Genomic DNA, 25009 nt, shown 5'->3' on the forward strand with positions numbered 1-25009 from the left:
GAAATCTGATGGGGAGAGCAGACTGTTCACAAGGCATTATGAATCAACATGATAGTATAAGTTTTAAAAGAAAAGCCTCCAGTTTGGTACCAACTTGGCTCCAATGAATCTCTCTGGCTAAAGGGCAGTACTAGGTGCCTTGAAACGCGAGTTCCAGCTTAGTCCTCACTGCACAGTTATTGTGTGACGTGATTTTCTTCATCTTCTGCATGCTTTGTATTTTTTCATGCTACAAGTAACGAGTGGCACATAGTGTCACGGAGGATGCATGAAGTTTTTAACGTAAGATAAAACAAGAATGTTTACTCCTTGAAATAAGAATATTTTGATGTTTCTCAAAGGTTGTATTTAACTTTCAGTTGACAGAATGACAGGAATGGAGACTGAAACTGCAAGAGAGAAAACCGTGGAAGAAGAAAGCACTGAACAGAAAAAGGAGAGGGAGAAGAAGAAGAGGTCAAGGGTTAAACAGGTGCTCGCAGATATAGCGAAACAAGTGGATTTCTGGTTTGGCGATGTTAATCTCCACAAAGATAGATTTCTCCGAGAACAAATAGAAAAGTCCAGAGATGGCTGTAAGTTTATATTCACAATATTTCAGTAAAGGGATATGTTTAATTTTGTTCTTTGCCATATTGCTAGTGACAGTTACAAGTTGTTTTGAGGTGTGTGTCTACTCCTGGGAAAACAGGAGTATCATGTGGAAAACCAGCATTAGGATTAGCAGCTCGGGGGGTAGAGCTTGGTACAAGTTTTTAGAAATTGTATTTAGTGTTTCTCTTTCCTTTACTACCAGCCGTAAGTTAGAGGCATCTGCCAGGGTAGAAATGACTGTTTGGGAGACCTGATTTTCCTTTTTTTAACTTTGTGTAATTTCAAGAACAAGCAAACAAACACGAGTCATTTTGCCCTTGGAGGTACACAACTTGACTTGTAGGCTGGATAGATGCAGAAGTAAAAATGTGATTTGGATTTGCAATTAGATCACAGAATGACAGGATCATTAAGGTTGGAAAAGACCTCCAAGATCATCAAGTCCAACCATCGACCCAACACCACCATGCCCACTAAACCAGGTCCCCAAGTGCCACATCCACGCGTTTTTTGAACACTTCCAGTGATACTGGAGTGATACTTCTTTGTGTTTTCTGTAAAAGCCTGATACGTGAGAAATTGCGTATTTGGATGTAGGGCTACTGTGGGTCTCTCTCCTTGAGACAGTTTTTGACATGGTTGATTTGACTTCAGAGTAGGAAATTGAGCATGGTTCTGAAACTATTTGCCAGTTCGTGAAGAAGATACTAATTTATACATTAGCTATGGTGACTAGTATGCTTTTACTTTAAAAAACACTATATAAAGTCTATCAGTATAATTGATTAACTTGCCAGCTGGACTAGAACTAAGCTATGTCTGTAAAAAGAGGTGGACCTTTGCCATCAAAACAACAGAAAAAGCAGTTTACACAAGAGTTTACTTATTTTGGGGTTTTTTTTTCAGGAGTCCATGTTTATTTCAAGTATAAATTATTTGTCCAGTTGCATTGTGTGAAAAGGCTAACCTTCTAACTGCTTGGTGTAGTCCTCAATTATATTGAACTTCAGGCCAGTTTTTAAAAAGGGCCTTCAGAGGAATTAAATTTACCCTACGTTCGGTAGAGGTGTTGGAGCTTGGCTGTCTTGAACTTTTTTTTTTTTCATTAAGACTAATTCTGCGCAATTTTCCGTCAAGGTTTTAGCAGCGTGACTCATTGCAAGTGAAGTGCAAGCGGGGGCTCTTTTGTGTTGGGAAGGCTGCGTTAAACACTTAATTGAGTACTTGAAGGAGAGGCATGTTTTCAATGCAAATTGTTTTTGTATTGTAAAACTACATCAGAAAGGGGGTTTTCTTCCTTTCTTTTCAAAGACAATAGTTATCAATGGGGAGGTGAAAGAACAAAATTCCTTTGATAGAGGTTAGCATAAAAGAAAATTAAATATAAGTTTACTTGAAACTTCAATTCTGACAGTAAAAAATATTCTGTAAATCCTTGGCAGCATGCTTATGTACTGCACTTGTGACTCGCAGATTGTTTTGCAAAAATACTAGCAAAGTCTTAATCTCAGATTAGAATATGCAACTAATGCTTTCTAGATTACCCTGACTTCATCATTTGCACCTTTTTTATCCCTAGATGTTGACATATCACTTCTTGTTTCTTTCAACAAAATGAAAAAATTGACTACTGATGGAAAATTGATAGCTCGAGCAGTTAAAAGCTCATCTGTTGTGGAGGTATGGAATATTTCACTCAGTTTGTGTTTGCTGATACCTGAGTAATAAGGACAGTGGCACTGAAGTAGGCGATAATCTTACGGAAAATGCTTGTTCACTTCTTGTTACTTTTAGTTGGATTTAGAAGGAACTAGAATCAGAAGACGCCAGCCGCTGGGTGAGCAGCCGAAGGATGTGGATAGTCGTACGGTCTATGTGGTAAGGTTGTACTTGTTGTATGCGCCTCGTGTCTGGCAGAGCGGGTTATTTCTGACTATGGAAAGTCTTAAACTTTCTTGCTCTTCATTCCTTAAGAGCGCAAAACCCACTGTGCGTTGTCTATGACAATCTAATTGCATAGTATTATTTACTGTATTTAGAGCAACAAAAATAATGTAAATCAGACACATAGTTTTACCAAAGTTAGAAGGTAGATTTTCTTTGAGGACATCATGGATTTAGTACAAGAAACATTTACGTAAAGTTATAAAAGCTAGTAGAAGTTGATTGCCTCTTCCCCGCCCCCCAGCCCAAAGATAAGGGCAGTGTGAGGGAGGGAAGTACGTTATAGGTGTACTGAACTTGTAATGCTAAGGCCCATAGGGTGGGGTTAATGTACATGTTGAATGCAGTAAATATTTTTTTTTGTATCAGAAATGTGTATGTGCATCAGTGTTCTTGTAAACACGGGGAAGGACCAGGCAGGTCTGTTGCTATTTTTCTACATAAGTGATGTAAATTATGCAAAGGCAGGAGGGCGCTGGCAGTGACCACGACAAGAAAGTTATTGGTTTGGTACATGTATTTCTTGTACCAGCTGAAATCATTTTAAATGCTGAGCAAAGAGCTGCTTGAACTGCTAGTAAGAAAAGGTGCGCTGGGCTTTAGCTATTACTGATTTCACTGGGCTTTTCTAGTTAATGCCATTGGAGGAGGAACACTGGTACCAAGAGCTATTTACAAATTACATTAATGTAATCAGAGCTTTGTAATAATAACTTTATTAGTTTTTATCAAACAAGATCTGGCTGAGTTTGCAAGATAATCGGGGGTACTTTAGAAAGTACAATCTGTTTACAAAAGCTGTTACTGCAAGTACATCTGGGTTTTGTAACACACAAACATTATTTTTCTAAAGGCAGAATGTACCTAAATGAGCTAGTCTTATTTTAAGGGGGCTTTATAAAAAAACCCCAAACCTTCTAATAGTACATTAGCATCTTGTGGCTACCTTTGTACTGAAGTAATTCATTAATTTAAATTAAACTAACTTCTGCTGCTAGAAAAACTCTGCATCTAAACATGGTATTTCAGATGTGCCAGAGTGAAACAGTTGTTATATTGCTGAACCACTTAAGTGGAAGGAGATCTGATGGTCGAACTGTCACTTACGTAAAATCTTGTGCAATTTTTTTAATAGAATCGAAGCTGGTGTGGAATTCCCTCTGTCTCTAAAGAAAGCTCTTCATGACCAGTGTCAATTTAGGTATATAACTGTAGCTGTTCGTAGCTGAATTAGTAATTTCAAGCAGGCACCAAACTTTCTGTGAAGATGGAAAATTATTATGCCCAAAATGCCAGACCATCCAGATAAAGAGAAGATGGTTTACTCTGATCATTATGTTCTTTCACAAAAGCCCAGAAAAGGTTATTTGTTTTTTTTATGTACAATGTGCCAATCGTCGTATTTCCCTAAAATACTAAACAGGGACTGCTTAGAACTTCTCAGACGCTTTGTCTATATTATTTTCGGAAAAGATATTCCGAATTTAATGAGCTACGTAGTCTATATAGAGCTTATATACATAACTAAATGGCTCATAATTTTAAGCTCTTCTGCAAGATGAAAATAGGTAACTGGTGTGTTTTGTAAGTTACTGAATTCATGACGATCTTACAGAATATATAGCAACCCATTATCTTTTCCTACTGCTCCCCAAAAGGGTGTTTTTTTTTCCTTTTTAAAGACTAGCGTATGAGGTATATGCTGTTTATACTGCAATTAGAGAAATGTTACGCCCTGTTAAATGACTGGTGTGTAGCAATGAGGGGAGCAGAAGTAGTCAAAGTGTTGGCAAGTTTTGTTTTCTTCTGGAGTAGGTGAAAGAAAGATTTTGATGTTGGATTAATACAAAGGTCACAGTTAAAGCCTCCACTGTGAGGGATTGTCGCCAACAGTAGTATGTTTTCTGAGTTAAGGCAGGAAGTAAAAATTTCATTTCTGAACTAAGAATTGAGACTTGAATACTTGTTTCTTTAAGGAATAGTAATGTTGTTACTTTATATTTTTTACAATATCATTCAATTTAGGGGAACTTTTCATTAAATTTCTCTTAAAATAATCTTAAGGTTACTGACTTTCTTTTATATACTTTAACATAAGCTACACCTTGACATACACTATTTTGTTCTCATCCCATAATATTTTTAAAGCTTCAAGTAACAGGCTATTCAAGTTTATACCAAACCCATAATGAAATGTTGTTCTCAGGCAGGCAGAGTTCATGCAAAAATAGTTTTCTACCTGAATGTGACAAATAATGTTTTCTTACAAGGAAAACCTTTCAGTGCACTAAGTTGCCCTGAACACAATGAAGTATTGCTGACTCTCCATTGTTGTTTAGGCATCAATTTGAGAGTAGGGTTTTCAAGTGTTCAGGTGGGTTTATTTAGAAATTGATATGACATGATTTTTCTTTGATTGGTGAAGGGAAACATTTAGGAACTGAGACATGATGTCTGCAAGCTGTTGAAATGTGTTCTGTATTAAGGTGTTGATAGAAGTAAAAAATCAGACGGTGTTATCCTCCAAGACGCTGGCTAAAGGTTTCTGCTGCGTCTGATCAAGTAGGCTGTAAGTGCTAACTGCTGAGCTTTAAAATCTCAGCTCTTGGCAGGAATTTATCAGTTTGAATAGTGGCTCTTTACTGACCTACAAGAATTCCTTCTGTGATACCTGGATTACCAACAATAATAATTAAAACAAACAAAAAAATCCTTCTGCTTTGCAGTGGATATTTTAAGACAATGCGGAACTATGTTTGCTCTAAGGTCTTCAATTTACAAAGATATTTCACGTTGCAAAGATGCAGCTGCAGATGAGGTCTTGGTATCTGTCACAGGAAGAAGATCAACATCTAGATTAAATCTATAATATATTTGTTATAGGTGTATGAATGACCAGAGATCCATTTTCAGATGGCTACCGAATACTACCCGAATACTATGTCTCGACAAGAATACTTCCTGAAATAAAGTTTCTCAATGTTGTCACATCTAACTTAAATACGTTTTGTTGTGACAGTTTTTAATCACAAGATGTAGAAAACCATCTGATGCATTAGTATTACAGTAGTGAGAAAATTACATTTCTATTTTGTTGTTTGTTTGTTTTTTAGGAGCTGCTTCCCAAAAATGTCAATCACAGTTGGATTGAGCGGGTGTTTGGGAAGTGTGGTAATGTAGTTTATGTCAGTATACCCCGGTATAAAACTACTGGCGATCCAAAGGGATTTGCATTTGTTGAATTTGAAACTAAAGAGCAAGCAGAGAAAGCTATTGAGGTGAGTCATGGTGCCTCTGGTCTGTTAACGTTCTTCCCGACCGTCGCTTTGTGGTATGGATAGCGTGGTCTTTACTAGTTCATCTACTGAATCTTAGAGAAAATCCTAAAGTACCATAAACTAAAAACTTATCTTAGCAGGAGTTATGTTCCTGTCTCCTAGCCCCAGATCTCCAGTCGATTCCACACGTCTTTAAAAGTGTAATTCTCTTAACTTGGAGACTTAGTAGAAGCATAACGGGTATTTTTTTTTTTGCAATATTTTGGTTGGCCACCCCTGGCGTCTTTTACAGAAATGGAGGTCTCTGTGTAACAGTACGATGGCTATTAAATTTCAACAGACAAGCGTGGTCATACCTAATTTTCTGTGTTTAAATGTGATTTGAAAGTTTAAAAACATTAATGTTTCAAGATCATAATGGTAGCAGGTGCATAAAGATATCGCACTAATAATGTGAAATCACGCAAGCTCTGCACTTATAAAGCCCGACAACAAAAAAAGCAGCATGCCACTGAAAGAACAATGTGTAACTCTGTGTGTATATACATACACCATATACTGCTGGTTTTAACTTGGATGGGGATATTTTAAAAACGAAAACACAATTTTTAGTAATGGTTTGTGAATTTTAATTTATTTTTTTAAGTTTTTGAATAATCCACCAGAAGAAGCACCACGGAAGCCTGGGATTTTCCCCAAAACAGTAAAGAATAAGCCTGTTCCTGCACTGAATACAAGTAATAGCAGTGTAGTAGGTAAGCGTTATTAGGTTATTGGGATCAAGCAACAAACTGGTTTGTGCCTCAACTTCTCAAGAGATACTTTGGAACTGGTGTGTTACTGCAGTTTAATCTCATGCTTCTTAAACTTCATAAAAATGCATGTTGCTGTTTGCTTGCCAATGTAGAGTTAAGAATGAAAGTGTAAAACTGAAGTATAATAAATTTCTGCCTTTTTGTTTTCCTGCTTGATAAAGAAGTTAAATTCTTTTTTCCTCGGTTGCCAGCTGCCACCATTTGCCATTGTTAGGCTGGCAGAGCAGCTTTCAGACTGTACAATAAATAATTACGTAAGCATTTAGCATTAGCAAAAGACAAATTTGACACAGATTGTTTTAAAAGTATTTAGCATTCAAGGGAAAGATGCAGACACAAGAGCAAAATTACACTTAACCATTCATGAGGCTCAGATAAGTTTGTGATCATCTGGGATATTTCAGAACAAACCTTGTGGTTGTCTTCTCTCTGCTCAAACTTTCTGTGAGAGAACTGTGAGAACAGTGGATTTTTGCCTTTCTCCTTGGAACTCTCAGTATTTGAGCAGAGCGGTCTATAGCAGAATGAACTTTTTACAGCATATTTACAGTTCCAATTAAATGATTCATAATTATTTGTAAAAACCTGGCGGATGTTGCTGAGAAAAGAATCCTGAATTCAGTGTTGAGCATGTTTCCAATAAATGCTATTTACTATAATTTACAAACCAGCAGCACAGGATTGTATTGCAACTTCTGATCACTGAAACTTTTTTCCTTGGTTCTGTTGACATAATAGAATTTCCCAGACCTCAGGCGTCTTCCCATCTTTTGCCATTAACATAATGATTAATCGTATGTTTTATTCCTCACTATTATCACTAATTCTTTTACACCTGTAAGTATGGGGGGGGTGTGTGTGTCAAAGAAAATACGTGCCGAGTATCTCCTTTTATTCTCAGCATATAAATCAACAGTCTTTTTTTTGTCTTGTCTTTGTTGTTTGGCCTGGAAGGAGAAGGGTATCCCTTCTCAAAGACAACTCAGGGATGACATAACAAAAAGTGCAAAGAAATCTAGCTTCTTTCTTTTCAATTTAAGATTAAGTACTTTGGGAATCCTGTAGTCAAGCTGCCCCTGTGACCCAGAGGTCTTTCTGGCTTTGTGAGACTGGGTCTTATCTGGGTGGTTTTTCTAGGTTAAAATGCCTAGGAAGAACTTTAGGTTAGAACCATGTATTGCATCTCTCCTGTCTAGAGATGGCAGAGACAGGCGTTTCATTTATCGTCCCAGAGTATCATGACATGCAGTATCGTGATTGTTTACCTAGGTCAGTTAATCTAATCTAGTTTTGAATCACTGGCAGTTTTAAATACTGTATTTTTAATACAGAAGAGAAGAAAAAGAAGAAAAAGAAGAAATCCAAAATCAAGAAAGAGAGCAATGTGCAGGCAGCTGCAGAGGCAAAGGAATCAAACCCGAACACTACAACAGAGCCAGTACCCAAGTCAAAAAGACACAGGACTTCGTCGGAGTGTTCGGAAATGGAGGGAACTGAGACGCACAGACAGCCCTCCAAAAGGGAGAAAAGAAAATGGGACAGAACAGAAAGCTCGGAGGTACCTTGGGAAAGCAGGCCGGGGAAGCGAAAAAGAACCAGCTCTGGAGATGGTGAGACATCCACTCCGAAAGTCAAGAAAACCGTTCAAAAGGATGAAGTTCGTCCTGTGAAGGAGGAAACTACAGAAGCTCCAAAGGATTCCAATGGTAAAGTTTGTTACATGCCGTTTTAGTATTTTCATGATTTATAGGCATGAATGAAATCAAATGGCAGATGTCATCTCTTGCAGATTAGAAATGGCAGGCTTAGTAATGAGGGAAAAGTCTAGGTAAGGAGAAAAGCCTGAGTGAAGAAACTGCATTCTTTGCACCTGAAATTGTATTTGTAGTGGCCCAAGTTAAGTAAATGGGAATCTTGATACACTGGAGGGTAACAAACAAAGTGAGGAAAGGGGGATTGCAAAAGAAGCAGGCAGGAAAGCAACAAGAAATGTAGCAAGTGTAATCTGTGTAATACAAATGTGTTGGTGCACTGACTTTTGGAGGCTAATAGGTTTACTACTTGGATTAAAGATTATTGAGGAAAGATTTCAGGCACTGAATTTCAGTCTTCGAAAGACTGAAAACTTAACTGGTAAAAGGTTGTTCTGCTTGGGTGAGTAGGTGAAAAATGGTTGATGTGGTGGAGGCATAACAAGGTCAGTTTAGGAGTATATGGTGTTGCCTGCAGTTAAAATTAAACCTGGTAATGAGTCATTCCGAGGAGATAAGCAGCATGGAGAATAGGAAAGAACTTTCAACACTGAAGCAGGTAAATCTCATCAGAAGTAAAAATAGTCCACAAAGAAGTTAATATCAATACAACTTCACTAAAGTATAGATTAAAGAGTCGGCCTAGGCAAATGGCGATGGTATAAAAGTCTAGATAAGTAAGATTAAAATACAAAAGAAAAAGCTGATGAACCCAGTTTCTTACATGAGATAAGGGGGGGGAAGCAATAGATGGGATTAAAAGCACTATTGAAATCACATTTGGGTTGACAAGAATCCATGGTTTAAGGCCAAACTAAGGTAGTTGAGAAAGTGGATTAGAAAGAGGTGGTAAACTCTTGATTTTTTGTGTAAGGGTTTCATTCATATTCTAATCAAAGAATAGTAAAAATAGTAATAAGTAGTAAAAATCAAATAGTAAATAATACTATGCTATTTTAGAAATATTCAGGCTGTAATTCAGGCTGTATTATGGAAGTATCAGTCAATGTTAGAACTAAATATTTTTGTTTTGGACTTATGTAGACATTTCTGCAGAAGATGACAAGGATAAAAAAGACACATCCCTTTCAAAATCTAAAAGGAAACATAAGAAAAAGCATAAAGAAAGACATAAAATGGGTGAAGAAGTCATTCCACTCCGAGTACTCTCCAAGTAGGTTATGAAACTACTCTGTGTGACTAGCTTACGGTACCTGGTGGATGGGGAGGCATTTATTGCCGAGTTGCTTCATAGCTGTTTTCTAGCATGAGGGCATTCCCTTTGCCATGGCTTCACTGAGCTAACCGAATTTTTTTCCTCAGCAGTACTGGGTCCTGTTGTGAAAGTTACTTTGCCTGTGAAGTGGGGGGCAGGCACGACAAAACCTTCCTTTTTAAAAGGCTGCCTAAATTAGAAAACTTTCTGTAATTATTTTTTTTAACAGCTTCCCTCTCCCCCCCACCCCCCACCCCCAAAAAAAAAAAAAAGGGAAAGCTGATAACAATTACCCATTATCTCCAGTTTAGGATTAGGCATAGACTGGGTGGGCTCAGTGTCATTTGTTCACAAATTTATTATGTAATAAATTCTCAGCCTGCACTGAGACTCTCAGCAGTACTTCAAATGTTAAAGTAGATTCTTTTTTAGTATTTATCTAGCTACCCAACTTTTTGCCTTTTTCCAAACCTCGGACATATCAGGTACATTGTTTTTTTATTCTTGTTAAGTGCTTTTTAAGTGTTTTGCTGGAGTATGCAGTTGTGTATGAAGGAAGCTTTTTCAAAATCACTTTATTGAATTTTTATTACTTGACAGCAATGACTTCACAACGTTTCTTCAGACTATTTAATAAATCTTTGCATGTCTGACAGTCCATCACCATTGCTAAAGTGCAATTCCAATTTTTATACAACAGAGTTGCATATTAGCAACAGTATTAGACTGTAGCTGAAAAGGTTCAAAAATAGTTTTTAGTCCGACTTAATTACTGCTGTGTAGAGTTCTGCCTACAACAGCAACTTTAAAATCACCACTTTACACCTGGTTCCTCAGTAGCTAATACGTGGATTAAGTCATGCCATTCCAGAAATGTAACAAAAATATTCCTTCCTTTAACCGTTGGGCTCTTAGGAGTCACCACAACTAAAACATGGAAGCACTTACTTTTTAGGCATCCAGCAAGTACCTCCATGTTAAAGTAGAGGGGGTCCTTTCCATCTCGTGCTATACAGTGATGCAAAAATTGTGCTTTTTGTTTAACACGGAGGCCGCGTGTGCAGCGCAAATCCATCTTTTGCTTCGGTATCTGTTTCGACACATTTCCTAGGAATAGGGTAGTGTTTTCAGTGGAGGAAAAAAAGGATTCACCACCACTAAAACATGGAAGCACTTACTATTTGGGAACAAAGCAAGTACATCCACATTTAAGTTGTGGGGGTCCTTAAGTGGAGACACTGAAGAGCTACTTTAAAAAAAAGTTTAAAAGCATGTAATATACATAGTTCAAATAATGCAATAAATAAAAAAACCCACGTTTATTACTTTAAGTAGGCTTCTTGAGCAGTAGCTTAATGTCTAGTAATTTGTTCAAGAACGCTAGGATCCACCGCCACTGAAACATGGAAGCACTTACTTTTTTAGGCAGCAGGTACCTCCATGTTAAAGCGAAGGGAGTCCCTTAAAATTCAAAAAATTGCTGCAAATTTTTTGAACATACAGGCCACCGAAATTGTTCAGTAACACGCATGCCTTTAGTTCTTGTTAGAGAAGCACGCCTTCCATCTGCTTACAGCCAAAAGTCTTCATTTTTCTTTCCCTGTCTCTAAAAACCTCGCAGCTGAAGCGTAGAAAAAAAAAGAAGTGTCCTGGATGGTATTTCAGTATTGCGGTCAGGATTCACCTCTACTAAAACATGGAAGCACTTACTTTTGTTAAATCACAGAAAGCACCTCCATGTTAAAGTAAAAGGGGTCCACAAAAAAACGGTGGTTATCAACGATGCTCGTCCTCTTCCACTGAGATTCTGAGACTACTGCATCAAATACAGAGAGTTTTAAATTTAGTTAACTATAGGAAAGGCGGGGGGGGAAGTTTTTGAAAGAGCATAAGCATTGCAAATACTTGCCTGACTCACTCCCCATGGTCTTCTCTTCCTTCGAGCCAAGTTAACAACGAGTACCTCCTTGAGCTTGTATTTATACCATACCTCGCTATGGACCGGTGTTGCCTTTTTATCTCTAAGAATCATTACGTGGGTCTTTTGTTATTTTAATGTCTTTGCTCTGTTGAGAATGTATGATCCCGGGTGAGTCTGGATGCTTTTTTGAAGTATACAGTTGTCAATGTTAACAGCTAAAACCATTACCACAAGATATCCTCCTCTTTAAAAATCCTCTATCAGCTTGTTTGATAGCACAGATTAGGGTAACAATGAGTCGTTCTCACAGTGGCACTATAGGCATTGTGTTGCTGTGGAGCAAAGCTCTAGCTGTTTGCAGAAACATCTCCATGTTAAATGTATGTAAATATATAAATTGCTTCCATGTGGTGGTATTTTTTAACCAAAATGCATTTGAATACTAAGGAATGTTCTTATCTCAGCAGGTTTTTGGTGAGTTTAACCAGTTGTTGATTTTCCATCAATGATTTTTCTAGAAAATAAATGACTGATTCTTAATATAGTAACACAGGAGCGGGTTCACTGAACTAATGCAGTGAATGCAGAGTTCACCGTCTCTGAACTAACTCTGAATTTAGCTCTGTGTAGTTCAGTAGAAAACACAGTTTACCAAGTTGTAAGATAAGGTTTCTGAATATGTAAAACAAATTTGGGAGTCTATTTGAATGCTAGCTTGGTATTGTTAGAACTTGCTTGGGATATTAAAAGCTATAGCAAAATAATAAAAATGCAGTCATTGACAAGGCTGAATTTCATCCAAGTGCAGGGAGATGTCTAATGGGAAGAGATGTCTGCAGTGCTTACCAAGTTCAGCCTAAACTATTTGTAAACTCTTTTGTCTTATAGTTGACATGCTGAGTTTCTAAGCATTATTTTCTTGTCCATAACTGACAACTTATGCCTGTGTTGCCACTTACAGGACCGAATGGTTGGATTTGAAGCAAGAATATCTGGCCCTTCAAAAAGCCAGTATGGCCTCCTTAAAGAAAACTATGTCTCAAATCAAACCTGAGCCTGTGGGAGAGATGGAAACGGAATCTTGTGCACAGAAAAAGTCTCAATCTGAAAATGGCAAATGTAATTCTGTTTGTGATTTTTTTGTGTGTGTGTCTGTGTCTTTTCTTCATGATTCTAGTGCACAAACATAAGTGATTTGAGACACTGGTCCTCCAGAAACACTGCAAAATGGTTTTATTTTCTGTAATGCTGGTGCTTGCTCTGAATGCCAAGTATTGTTGAAAGCAAAACCCCTTGGTCAGGTAGATTTGGGAATGAGGAATTTTACAAGTAATGACTAAACAAGTAATTTCAGCATATTCTAAGCTTAAGGGTCTTTTAGTCAATCGTAACTATAAAAGCCTCAGAGAGGTAAATCAAGAATTAGCTTTTTCGATAATGTAACTTGGCCCTGATTTGCGTAGGCTTAACCATACCTGTAGCGATTTACAAAACCATTTCTCTAAGTAAGGCATTCAAAAAACGGATTGCAATGGGGTTTTATTAGCTTTATGGTTAAAAGTAGCTTTGTAATTATGTCCTCTTAGTTAAATTTCTATGTTTGTCAGAGGCAGAATTGCTCTTTTTTGCTCTGGATCCTCTGCACTTCATTAACTTCGATACTGACAGGCCTGTCTGCCTGTTTTTAATAACTGTAGAACTGAGGGTTCAGCTATTAACTGTAATCAATAGAATATAAAATATTGTTAGAAGACGACCCTGTAGGCTGTAAAAATTTCTCTGAGACTCTTTTCCTGGAGTTGTTTTCTTTTACTTTTTTTTTACTCACATTGACTTTACATTGTGCACGGTTTTGATCCTAGATTAAAACCCCCCAGACGTAATCTGCAGTAGCAGTAGGTGATACCCCTTGTTTCATTTCTTGCGTACCTCACATCGCATGAGTGCTTTCATAGCATCTTTCGTTTGTCAGATTAATAATGTGGAATATTTTCTTTCTTCCCATTCCACCCCCCCACCCCGTTTTTAAATTGACCAGCCACCAGTGAAGACTCTGCCCCTCCTGCCAAGGCGAACACAATGGGGCCCCAGTTCGTGAGTGGAGTAATTGTGAAGATCATTAGCACTGAGCCCCTGCCGGGCAGGAAGCAGATCAAGGTAATGCCTTTGTAACCTCAGGGTAGCTGTTAGCCTTTCCTCTCACGGTGCCCCCCAAATGTTTGAATATGGAATACCATTTAAACAAGTCTTACTGATTTTTTTATTTATTTGTTTGTTTGGCCACTAGCTGTGTACAGATTCTTCTCTAGTACCTGTTAATGGCAGATTTTACAACGGCGAAATAGGGCGAAGAGGATGTTTTAAAGCAAAAATTGGCCTTTAGAGTGCTTCGAGCAATGTCAAGTTTATAATGAAAATAATGACCAAAATGAATAGCTCTCTGAAGGACGAGTCGTTCTTTCCAGTTTAAAAAGAGAAGTTGAAGACAAAGTGTTCTGTATTCATTGTGGTGCCAGTCATTGTGGCACAATTCAGATCAAGGACTGTGTACGACTGTATGGGGTTTTCTTGCCATTAACAGGAGTTTGGGGGCAAGAAAATGCTCTCTGCATAAGAAAACAATTTTTTTTCAGTAAGAAATTCGCAACTCCAAAAGCTGACATTCAGTGAGAGTGATGGCAGTAGATCTTGCCCAGTGATTCATTCACCCATTTCTTTCTTTTTCTTTCCTGTGGCCAGTGCTCTCTTTTTCTCAATGTAAAATAAGTGTTGTAAAAAAAATGTGTTTCATGTCATGATAGGAAAGTTACACGTTACGTAGCATGTTTTCTTTTAAGGGAAATAGCAGTTTTAAGCTGCGTCCTTTTGAAATGGGAATAGTAAAAGTTTTCCAAAGGGGATAAAAAAAAGCAGGCTTTTTCCACATACTGACTCTTCTGTGAATTAGACACAGGACGTTTTCTTTCACAAATTGCACTTTTGGAGTAGTAACAACATGAAAAAATTTGCACAACTTGAACTCATGTTGGGACAAATATTCAGACCACTTGGGACAATGAGAGAATGGTTCAAAATGCAAGTTCTGAGATGACTTATCAAACGACCTGTGTTTATAACAGAGTAGTCTATTTGAAGTCACTGGCTGCTTGCAAGGGTGTGAAGTTTAGTGGGTGCATAAGTCTAAGAGACATGGCTCTCTCACTGAGAAGAACCTGATGATAGGGTTTCAAGTTTATCAGTCTTATCTGCCTAGGTGTATTTGTAGGCAGTTGTCTGAGTGCTGGAGACACTTGAGAGAATGTGGTAGTTGTCACTGAAGTTTGAGGGCCCCTTTGACTCCAGTATACGCTTTACTGTGTTAAGTTTGTGTCACAACTTAACATATTGTGGTCAGGAGGTAACCTTGCTGTTCCTGCAGTAGCTGAGAACAGACTTAGTTTGGTATTTCCAGTTATTGTTTAGTTTTAGGGAAGTGTTGCAAGGAAAACTAATGCTTTATGAAAGTAAAGGGGGACAAAATAAGCTTGGGTGGCCTTTGCCATTATTGATGATGTCTTTGCTTCCCCTGATAAGTAGATGAGCAAAATTATTTCGCAAAATGTTAGCAGACAAATAAGGCAAGGTTTTTAGAGAGACATATAATGGCACAGAATGCAACTGTAGCTGGAAGAAGCAATAATCTTTAGGGTGCACCAGCTCTTTTTCACGTCAGCAGTGGAACCTGCAAACTGTACTTGATGCCTACTGGATTTTTCTGGCCATACTAATTGCTTCTATGAAAAGCATAACTCTTCCGCAAAACCTTGCGTTGCCAGTGTTCCTGGACTGTCGTAGCGACAGCAAACACTGCCACAAAGCAATGCATCTAGGGTTTTTTTCCTTAATAAACTTACCGAATCCATCTGTATTTTTGATTGCGTGGCAGGCTTACTTATTTCCACATACTGGAAAGGTCTTTGCCGAGTAGTTTTAATATTATTTTGATGTTTTAATATTTTACTTCACTACTTCCATATTTTGCTATTAAGGCAAAATCAGATCTTCTCAGAGGTCGTAACACTTGCCAACTCCAGGAAACTATTCGGGTCACCAGAATTAAGAGTGGAAGGTAGCTTTGGCTCTCAAATGGTCTCAACAGTATTGGCACTTAATTGTTGTTTTGTTTTAAGGCTATCCTTGGTAGGGGAGGGTTAAAAGCAGTGTGTAATTCTTGAATAGAAGCTCTTACTTGAGCTGCCTGCTGTGAACAAAATTGACTAGGAATGTGTGGTCTCAGTAGATTTCCCTAACAGCAGGTATTGCAAGTGAAATGCTTCATCTGAAAGAGCATCTGTGACTCTTCCTCCTTTAGCTGTTAGTGAAAATTTTCCAGCAGAGGTCACTTCATAAAGATAGGAAGGCGTGGTTTACTACTCCTCCTCTCTCAAATACTGTGCCATGAATGAGTTTGCTTTTATGTATTTCATGCATAGAATGAAATATGTTGGACTGACATATATCAATGTTACAGTACACAATTTTTATTTGAAGTCCATACAGATACAGTATTGAAATAAATGGATAACTCCTGATGCTCCATTAGTAAAAATATTCTTATGCAAAAAAATGTCTTTAGGAATTATAGCTTTAAATTGTTCTTGGAGGACAAAATGATATATAAATAATGTTGCAGGCTTATAAATCAGAATTAAGTTATAACATTATGAAAACTAATAATTCAAAATTATTTGACAGTAGATTAACTGATGAAATTTAAAAGTTTGGTTACTGCTTTCTACTCCATGACGTTTTTGAAAATGCCAATGGTGTAAAAAAAGAATGGTCAAAAAGCCACTCGTTTTATATTCTTCTTTTAAAGTCTGGTTTATTGTCTGTGTTCTCACGTGCTTTGATAGGATGCTTTGGCAGTGCTGGCTGATGTTGCTTACGTTGACATGCTGGAGGGAGACACAGAATGTCACGTCCGTTTTAAAACTCCTGAGGATGCACAGATTGTCATGAAATCATATAAAGAAATACAGATCAAAAACAGCTGGAAATTTCAAGTTCTTACTGGTAAGACAACTTTTTTTTTTAATGGTAGCACAGGAGAAGTACTGTGGAAAAGATTGTACTACATGGTATCTTTATAGATATATTTATACATCTTTGTAGCTGGGGTTAGGAGTGCATTTTTTTAATGTGAGTCTTCTTAATTTGGTCTTATAGTGAAATTGGTAAAACAGTAAGGGTTTTCATGCTTCTGCTCAGAGCAAAATAATGAATTTGCTTGCCTTTATCAACTTCATTCTGTTCTTTTTAAATTGATTTATTTAAGCGGCAGTGGACTATAGAACTTAATTCGCATTTCAGCTTTATGAATATAACTTTCTGATGATGCAAAAGAAGTTTAAGTGAAGATTTTCTTGAAAATACTGAAATTATGTGTGAAGTAACAGGACAAGGATCTAACAGCTTGTTTACACTTACAGTCGTTTTAGCACTTGCTTTCTAATTAATCTTTCTTTTTTTTAGAAAGTTGAATAACATATGCCGGAGTCATGCCGTTTTTCAATTGTATTTACACTAGAGTTTTTACTGGCTTACTTTGGAACTTTATCCCAATGTGTGGTGGGTTTTTTCTGAAATGGCTCTGCTGTTCTAAATTTGTATCTTGTATTAGCTTGGAATAGTCCTCCAAGTGCAGAGAAACCTCTTTATGGAAGTGAGGAGTAGAAGAAGTGGGGAGGGGGAAAAGTCTCTCAAACTTTGTTACCGTATTCATAAAAATGTTTAAATTCTAGACACTTATTAAAAATCCCAAATGCACAAAAAAACCTCCCCAACGGATAAAGGAATGCAGATGAGATTCTCTCGTCTCTGTATTTAAATGTTACCACGCTCCTGTGCAGATCCTCACACAGGGGCCCAGTTCCACACATGCAGGGATGTAAACCTTCATAAATGTCAATTAAGGATTGCAGAAGGAAGAGCTATGATGGAAGCATTAACCTTCATAATATCCAAGTTAATTAAAGTCTGAGACTCGCTGAATGCTGCTAATGTCATTTGGAGACAGATTCATCTCGAGAGTGTTCTGTGTTCCAGAGATCCAGGGACAGCTTGAAGTACAGCGTTTTACAGCTGTGTGTGTATTTGTCTCTGGTTTTGTATCCTTATATAAAAGAGTGTAGTAGTAGACTTGGAGTAAGTATGACATTGTAGGAGCGTTCCATTCGTAGTCTTAAGATTTTTGTTTTCCAACTGGTTTGAAATGAGAATGCAAAGGCTTCTGAAGAGCACACAAGTGACTCACAGTAAGCATTTCAGCTTTTCTTGGTGGCATAAGGTCAATACGGAGAGTAAGGATAAGGAAAGAATCTTTAAAGCTCCTTACTGCAGGGGCTAAAGCTTTCCCAGTAATATTTTACCTTTAGAACTTGACTTGGACTAAATGTCTTCAGCTTTTCATCTGATGAGATATTGAACATCTATGGTAATGCTTAGATGCTATTGTGATTGAATGTGAAAATAACGCTGTTAATTCTGATAACCAATTTTGCATACATTTTATTAATTCCATAACTGTTGTGGGACTCTTTTCCAAGATCATTTGGAAACTTCCCAAGATTTCCCATGAGGCTGTAGAACATTGCATCACAAAATTCCTATCACGATGGTTACAGCACAAACCAGAGGCAACGGTGGCAAACTGCTTCTTACTGCGAAACAACTGCTGAAAAAAGCTGCAAGATCATTTCCTCTCATATTCCCTCCTGTGTTAAAGTATTCCTAACTGCCCATGAAGTCCCCGTAGCTTGCTTCTAACAATGGTTTTGATGAAACAAAATAATTTTAGTCCTTCTCCAGTAATTTTTTTTTTTTTCTGCTTGATAGCTGTTTAAAATTAGTCAGAGGTTGAGTTCATCAGTAAATCAAAGGGCCTCTGAGTGCTGTGGTGAAACTTTAGCTAAAATTGAGCTCCTTCTGCTAATTACATATAGAGAGTGGTGTTTGCATTATTTCCTCAGTTCTTGTTATGTTTGTAAAACTCCTTGCTCAGGAAAACTTAGGCACCTTTGACAATCCAGTCCTAAAGTTAGTAAAATGCCTAGGACCTTGATTCAGGTCCTGCCCAGCTCTTACGGAACAGAGACCTCGGTGTCAGCTTTAAGCTTCTTAGGACAGAGTTTTTCTTTTCTTTGTGCACCTTGGTGTGTGTTGGTCAGATGTTGCAATGCTGTATGACCTCTCTGACTATGAAATTTAAGACTGATGGGGAAATACTAGTTAGGTTTCCCTAGGAGGTATTTTCACATGTGTTCACCTTAAAGAAAAGATTCCTTCTTGTCACAGCTGAAAACACAGCATCCACTTGTGTTGAATACTTTTATTCATGTATTGTAATGTTGATTTGTTTTTCAAGGTGATCATGAACAACGTTACTGGCAGAAGATTTTAGTGGACAGACAAGCTAAACTTAACCAGCCTCGAGAAAAGAAGCGCGGTACTGAGAAGGTAATCTGCAAATCAGTTTTTTTCCTGTACAGACATGGTTGAAAATAGGATTCTGTTTGTGTGTAGGTCTGCATTTTTAGAGTCTTAAGCGTCCGGCTCCGTATTTAATCCAGTCAAATCACTTTCTACTGGCTTTGCAGGGCTTAACAGGCACAAAATAGAGAATGGGTGGCTGTCCTGGTCCAATGGCCAAGTGCAAGGCTTGTCTTTATGGAGACAATGTGAGAAAGTTAAGTCCACGACTAAAGGCATCAAGTTAGTTTTTAAACTGGATTTCCTTTAAAACCCTGTCTGCATGAGCTCATTAAAAAATTAAGTAGTCTTGATTTGCTCTAGTGTGCTAGTCTAGTGCTTCAGCCTTAATTCTATAGTATGATAAAGAGAACGGTGTTCTTTGGAATGAATCTCTTTCCTTGTGATTTACACAATTCTTTTAGTGTACTGTACGGTGGTGAACGCTGGTGTGTTCCCAGACCGGTGTGTCTATGTCCTGATCCAGACAAATCTGAACGCTGCTGCGAGCATCCATAGCTGAGCAGCTTCCAGACCAAAACTGCCTCACATAGAGCGAAATTGCCTTCCAACTTTGATCTTGCCGTGCCTGTCAGGCTACAGCATTGAGGGAGTGCTGCGATGAACTTGCAGTCTGCAGTCTCCACTCTTGCCCCAGAAGATCCTTCCAGGCATGAAGGATTCTTGATTAAGCCAGTCAGATCCTTTACCTGACAGAGAGGAGCCAAAGAGTGTTGCGCAGACGTTTTATTGCTGGGTTTACATCACACTTGTTGGAGATAAGGTTTCTGAGTTGGCTTTAATCTGAACCTTTATGCTGTCGCTTGCAAAACTTCAAAATCATCTGACCTTAATGACTTTCTGGTAACTTTGGAGACTTACTGTAGTTTTTGTTTCCTAGACGCTCCAGTGATGCAGGCAGTACCAAAAATTTCCCAGGTGTTCCATATATAATTGAAAAGAAATATTACGTTGACCTAAGGAAACATCACTTGTGCAGGTCAAAACCTTACCTTGTACAAGGCAGATTTTGCATATGTTACCTTGTTTGCCTAAATGTTCTTTGAGGGATCCCACAGACACATGAATCGAGTTCTTTTAAACAAAGGTGTGCATGAAGAATTTCCCCAAATGGCTGATTTAATTTTCTTAAAAACTTAAAAATGGTATTGTCTCTAGCCATTACTCTTTAATGTAAGCAGTAATGAAATGTGAAAACTGTACAGCTTTAGAGCCTTTTACTGAGTGCTGACAGGTTTTTTAGTTGTTTTTTTAAATGTACTTTTACTTTTCTAAACAAAAGAATCCAGTGGCACCTTTGACTTTGATTTGGACTGTAGGTGCCTTGCTCTCAAGTTTCTGTTCTTCATCTTTTGAAGATTGGTATTTGTTGACCAAACTGGTGTAAATTGGCCAGTAATGTACCTCAACTAGGCTTGCAAATACAAACTGAGTTCTGCCTAACAATAGCAGCAGCAAGGATGCAAACTCCTTCTCCCCCCTTACCCATCACCTTGCAAAGCTGGGAGGTGTTAACTTCAAAGCTTAGTGAATACTTATTTAGATGCTAACACCATTAAGCAAAACATCAAGAAAAGAATGCCTTGCTGTAGTCGACAACTCTTAACCCTTTCGTTACTTTTTGACAGTCTGTGTGACAGAAATACAGACTGATAATAAGAAAACCAGTGTTTCTTTTTCTGTTCATTAATATTAATTTTATTCTTGTATTTGAAAAATTTCTAAAGTACTCACAAGTTTACTTTTTTGAAGGTCACAATAAAAGGAAAGAAAAAAAGTCATCTAATGATTCTTAACTAAACATCTGCAGCTGAATACACCATGAGTGTATCTTCCTGGTAAAGATATGGTCTGCTTGAGGCTTTAAAATCCCTACAAGATCTCTCTTTGAAGCTGAGCTTTTGCCTATTAGCTGTTTTAGACTCTTAATAAATACAGCATCTTATACCTTTTTTTTCAATTAGTATTAAAATGTAGGCTTAAAAGTTAAATTCATATAAGCTATGTGAAGCTGCTGTGAGGTCATTGTATTTACAGTAATGATGAACCGATGTATTGTTGCATGGACGGCATTGCATTACAGGCAGCGTACAGTAAGAAAGCACAGAGATGCTTTTGAGTGTAACTCTAGGCAGATTCAGATTCCTCTTTTCCATGTCTTCTAAAAAGTACAGGCTTACTCGGCTTTCCTGCAACGGGTCCTGTGGCAGGATAGAGGTTAATGACGCCTTCAGCAGAGGGTTTCTGGGGTAATCTCCCCCCCTCCCGCCCCCCCCCCCCAACCCAAAGCCCCAAACAACAAGTGGTAGACGTTTTAGTTTCTCTGGCACAGTTCTTAAAATAAACTAAATGTCCAAAAGAGACCAGATATCCCAAGGTTCCCCAGAAGTTGTCGCTAATGCTTAGCCATCTTTTGGAGTTACAGAGGTGTTCAGTGTCAGGCTTTTGCCCCAGGCCTGGCTGTTCATTGTCACCTCTTTGCTCCCCTCTGCTGCCCCTTCCAAATCCATGTTCTTTTTAGCCTGTTGTTCAGCTGCGTGATAAAACAACCTTAGTGATTTAGTGATACAGATTAAAATCCTTCTGGCCAGAACTGTTTCTTTAGGGCAGTGCCAGTTTATGCAGACCCGCAGCAATTCATCAGTGTGTAGCTGTAAACTCTGAAGCGAAGGCATGAGTGCCTGCAGGCTTTCCACTTGGGTGCTTGTCTTCTGGGAGGAGGTGCTGGGGAACCTAGTTTACTCTCTGTACACCCGCTTACACAGAAGGAAAGGAAGAGGTTTAAGAGAATGGGCGTGGTGAAGTGAAAGACTTTTGGTGAGGAAGTGAGAATTGGGTATTTGTGAAGGGCGGAATAATTTACAGAATATATGGGAAAGGAGGATGGTGGGAATGCCTGGGCACAGCCCACATGGTTCTCTTCTGATTATGCCTGGGGCTCGGGGGCTGTGTCCTTGCAAGACTGATCTGTTCCCTCTCTGCGTGCCAGTGGGGAGAGGTCCCACTCCAGAGCACAGATAAGCCTCTTTCCCTGGTTCTCCACAGTTGGCATCTATGATTGGGCTGCCTACCCGTTTGGAGATGTGAATAGTGGCGTGCTTAGAAACAGGTGCTGGTATGGGATTGATGACCTGAAAACGGGAATCCTTGAGGCTTCCTGCAAATTCTGAGGCGCTGCTATAGAAATGCTCACTGATAGGAACTGGGCAGCTCACATCTTAGAGCTTTTCTTCCAGCGTTTGTGATTCCCCATGCCGTGTATCGAATGAATGAGCTGCTGTACACCTCACTTCTTTTTAGAGTTTAACTCTTGTAATACATTTTTTCAGATATCAGAGAGTAACTACTAGTTAAGTCTTTAGACCAATTTTATTTCTGGAGAACGATTGAGAAATTCATCTAGCAGAAGTTATGCTGCTGGGAATATGTTAAGGATTGCAATCAAGTTAAATACTGGGGGATGCAGGGGGACGTAGCAGTAAAACTGGTAATAATTATGATGTCATTAGATTGCAGCACAGCCAACAATGCATCCATGCCACATCAATGTAATTTCTGACTGTCATAATCAGTGCAGCAGTGTACCTTGCCCTTCCATGCTGTCTACAAGCTGCAGTGTCTGCAGGACATAGCTGTGACCACAGCCATATGGAGAAATAGTAAATAATTTGATTTATATGTGAAACTTATGTAAAATCTAGCAGACTCTTTACTGGACTGCCTGGTGAGCAAGTGCCCCTTTACCTCAGCACCAGCTAATTACGTTTTAATAATGTGCATCAGATAAGTTAATGTGGATTTATGCTGGTGTGCTACAGTTGTGCCTAGGCTCACAGGAGTCTCCTGCTTTCTCGCTTTTTGTTCAGATTAGGCAGCCTGTCTTGTCCCTGCGTTTTGTTTTATTGCTTGGGTTTATTTTTAATTTTATTCATCTAAGAGTTACTTCATGAGCTCTTGCCTATGGTTAAAGAATCTCCATGGGGCAGTAACGTTGCAGTAATAAAGCTTGTACCTTTGCTTGTGGGTATTGGTATGATTTTGTTGCAGTACTGTAGCTAAATGTTATAGTATGGTTGTTTCAAAAACAAATCTGTTTTTAAAGTTTTTCTCGGTGTTTTATTTTTTTCTGCCTCAAGAGACAATACACAGAAGTTGAAAATTAGTGGGTTAGTTTTGCTCCACAGGAGCATTTCTCATACCTCTGTACAGAGAGCAGCTAACCAGGTACCCTACTAATGTAGGTGGTCTCCCTAAAATGCAATGGAAAACAAACAAATCACTGGTCAGACAGGGGTTTGAGTTAGGCAGGCCTAGCACCAACGTTCCTCCAAACTGTGCCGTTATTTCTTGAGCTAATTTTCAGCAGGTTTGTGATACATATTGTGCCGTTTCTGTAGCCCGGAGTATGGCCCCCATCTAGGTTTCTGTGAGTGTAGAAAATGACGCAATATTCCTAAGGCGTTTTTTTAATGCTCTGACCTTGTTTTTCTTATATCAGTAACAGCATGAATCCAATAGAAGGGTAGGATTTTTTTTTTAACTTACTGTATGAGACTGTGTTTTGGGGTTTTAGAACTTCTAGTTTTGTTCTCTTCAGCCTCCCTGGGAGGAAGAAGGGGTGGAATGAAAGATGCTGCACTGTCCAGAGGCATCTTGCTATTTTTGATGGTTCTGAGGCAGTACTGAAATAAATCACATCAGGGCTGATGTGATTTATGATGTGAACTTTTTTGGGGGGTCAGATGTACAGGTTAGCTCAGAGATTAGCTTTTTCTTAGGAAGTTTGGTAAATCAGTGAATAATATATTAATGATTGTGAGATGAAAGAATAACAGTATTATTTTCCTCTGATCTCTTCTACAATGTTATTCCTGTTTGCAGTTGATCGCTAAAGCTGAAAGAATGAGACTTGAAAAGACTCAACAAACAAGTAAACATATTCGCTTCACCGAAGATAACTAGTGAAGACTGATTGTGATCTTGAAAGTGAACTACATATTTAAAAAAAAACAAACAACAACTGAAAGCAAACCCCACAAACAACACTGCTTACGGCAACGAAACCGTTTTTAAGGCGACATCAAAAACCGGTCCGTTTCATTCATAATTCTGCAGACTGCAAGTATGAAGATTGTTCCGAATCCCATTTTTCACTAGGCTGAATGTTTACTGCTTCTGAGCCTTTAGGTAAACCGTTCTGAAAAAAACGTATTAAGAGATCTTGCTTTAGTTCACTTTTTTTTTTGTATGTTGAAGTTTTATACACTAGGTTATGGAATAAAATGCTTGACAAACTTTCAGTTTTGCATCTCTAATTCTTCAGTCTGCTTTATGACACTATAAATAATAAAACTGGTTAATGCTAAATAAACCTCTCTAGGCCTCTGTTTAGTCCCCTGGACTGTTCAAAAATACAGTAGGAGGAGTATATAATCTTCCATGTATTTTAAAGCGGCTAGGACTGTCAGAAAATCTGTCATTGAGAAGTCTGGAAGAAAATGTACTTGCATGAAGTGCACACTAAACTGAATTTAGACTTCTTTTTTTAGAAGAATCTTCGGGGGAAGAAATAAGAAAACCTTTGTTTGTAACATCTGGTAACTAGCTCCAGAAGTAATTCTCGCTTACAGATAAGTGTTCAAGTTGTGTAGTTCACAAGTTAAGATGCTGGTCTTAATGTGCTTCAAAGTATTTCATTGTAGACTGGCAATATTTAAAAAAACAAAAAACCCCACATAAAATTGCGATGATGTAAAGGGTTGAATTTACGTATGACTAAGACTACCCTTAAAGCTGGCTCCATCAGCATAAAGATAAAATTCACATGTTTATTTGTGAGATTGTTTTAGTGCAGTTTGTTGCAGGGCAAATAAAAGTGTGAAACTTCCTTATAAATAGAGGGATGATGAAGTTATTTTGAAGCTAGAAGTACATTCCTTAAATACCATCAGCCTCTCTTG

The 25009-nt window shown here is 38.2% G+C and overlaps 1 protein-coding gene across 1 annotated transcript; it reads left to right on the forward strand.

Moving 5' to 3' along the window:
- Positions 1–238: 238 nt before the first annotated feature.
- On the forward strand, positions 239–24011 carry LARP7 (La ribonucleoprotein 7, transcriptional regulator; the record flags this gene model as incomplete). Its single annotated transcript, XM_081999101.1, has 12 exons — positions 239–575; positions 2174–2274; positions 2389–2472; positions 5652–5816; positions 6463–6571; positions 7963–8337; positions 9427–9556; positions 12481–12638; positions 13558–13676; positions 16415–16574; positions 18925–19016; positions 23931–24011. The coding sequence occupies exons 1-12, from the start codon at positions 368–370 to the stop codon at positions 24009–24011; spliced, it is 1782 nt and encodes a 593-aa protein (XP_081855227.1). The 5' UTR covers positions 239–367.
- Between the last annotated feature and the right edge of the window lie 998 nt (positions 24012–25009).

The sequence above is a fragment of the Phaethon aethereus genome, assembly GCF_964289735.1.
Source record: "Phaethon aethereus genome assembly, chromosome: 4".
In the NCBI taxonomy this organism is placed as follows: Eukaryota; Metazoa; Chordata; class Aves; order Phaethontiformes; family Phaethontidae; genus Phaethon; species Phaethon aethereus.